This window comes from Cystoisospora suis (genome assembly GCF_002600585.1).
Source record: "Cystoisospora suis strain Wien I chromosome Unknown contig_2802, whole genome shotgun sequence".
NCBI classification, from domain to species: domain Eukaryota; phylum Apicomplexa; class Conoidasida; order Eucoccidiorida; family Sarcocystidae; genus Cystoisospora; species Cystoisospora suis.
This window is the reverse complement of record NW_027155598.1, coordinates 1-265: the sequence shown is the minus strand read 5'-3', so window position 1 is coordinate 265 and position 265 is coordinate 1. Positions and strand designations below refer to the sequence as shown.

General features: G+C 44.5%; 1 protein-coding gene across 1 annotated transcript; it reads left to right on the top strand.

The window, feature by feature from the left end:
• Positions 1–11: 11 nt before the first annotated feature.
• On the top strand, positions 12–253 carry CSUI_005775 (uncharacterized protein; the record flags this gene model as incomplete). Its single annotated transcript, XM_068065945.1, has 1 exon — positions 12–253. A coding segment is annotated over one exon (240 nt), but the record flags the coding sequence as incomplete, so codon positions are not given.
• Between the last annotated feature and the right edge of the window lie 12 nt (positions 254–265).

The following is a 265-nucleotide window of genomic DNA, read 5'->3' as shown; positions in this document are numbered from 1 at the left end:
TCTCTCTGTATGTGTATACCCGTCTTCATTCATAAAGGTAGCTCTCTTCATCTCTCGACCCCTCTAGCGCCATCGCCGCGATCTCCGTCAATTCCTCTACAGAGACGGTTGCGGTGTATGGCAGAATTTATCTATCTGTCTATGTATGGATTTCTATGCACGTATGTCTGTGTACCTCTCTATCTATCTCCTACACTCGTATCTATGATCTCTACTATGTTGTCTCTCTCTATCTTCCTTCTCTCTCTCTATGCATCTACATGCC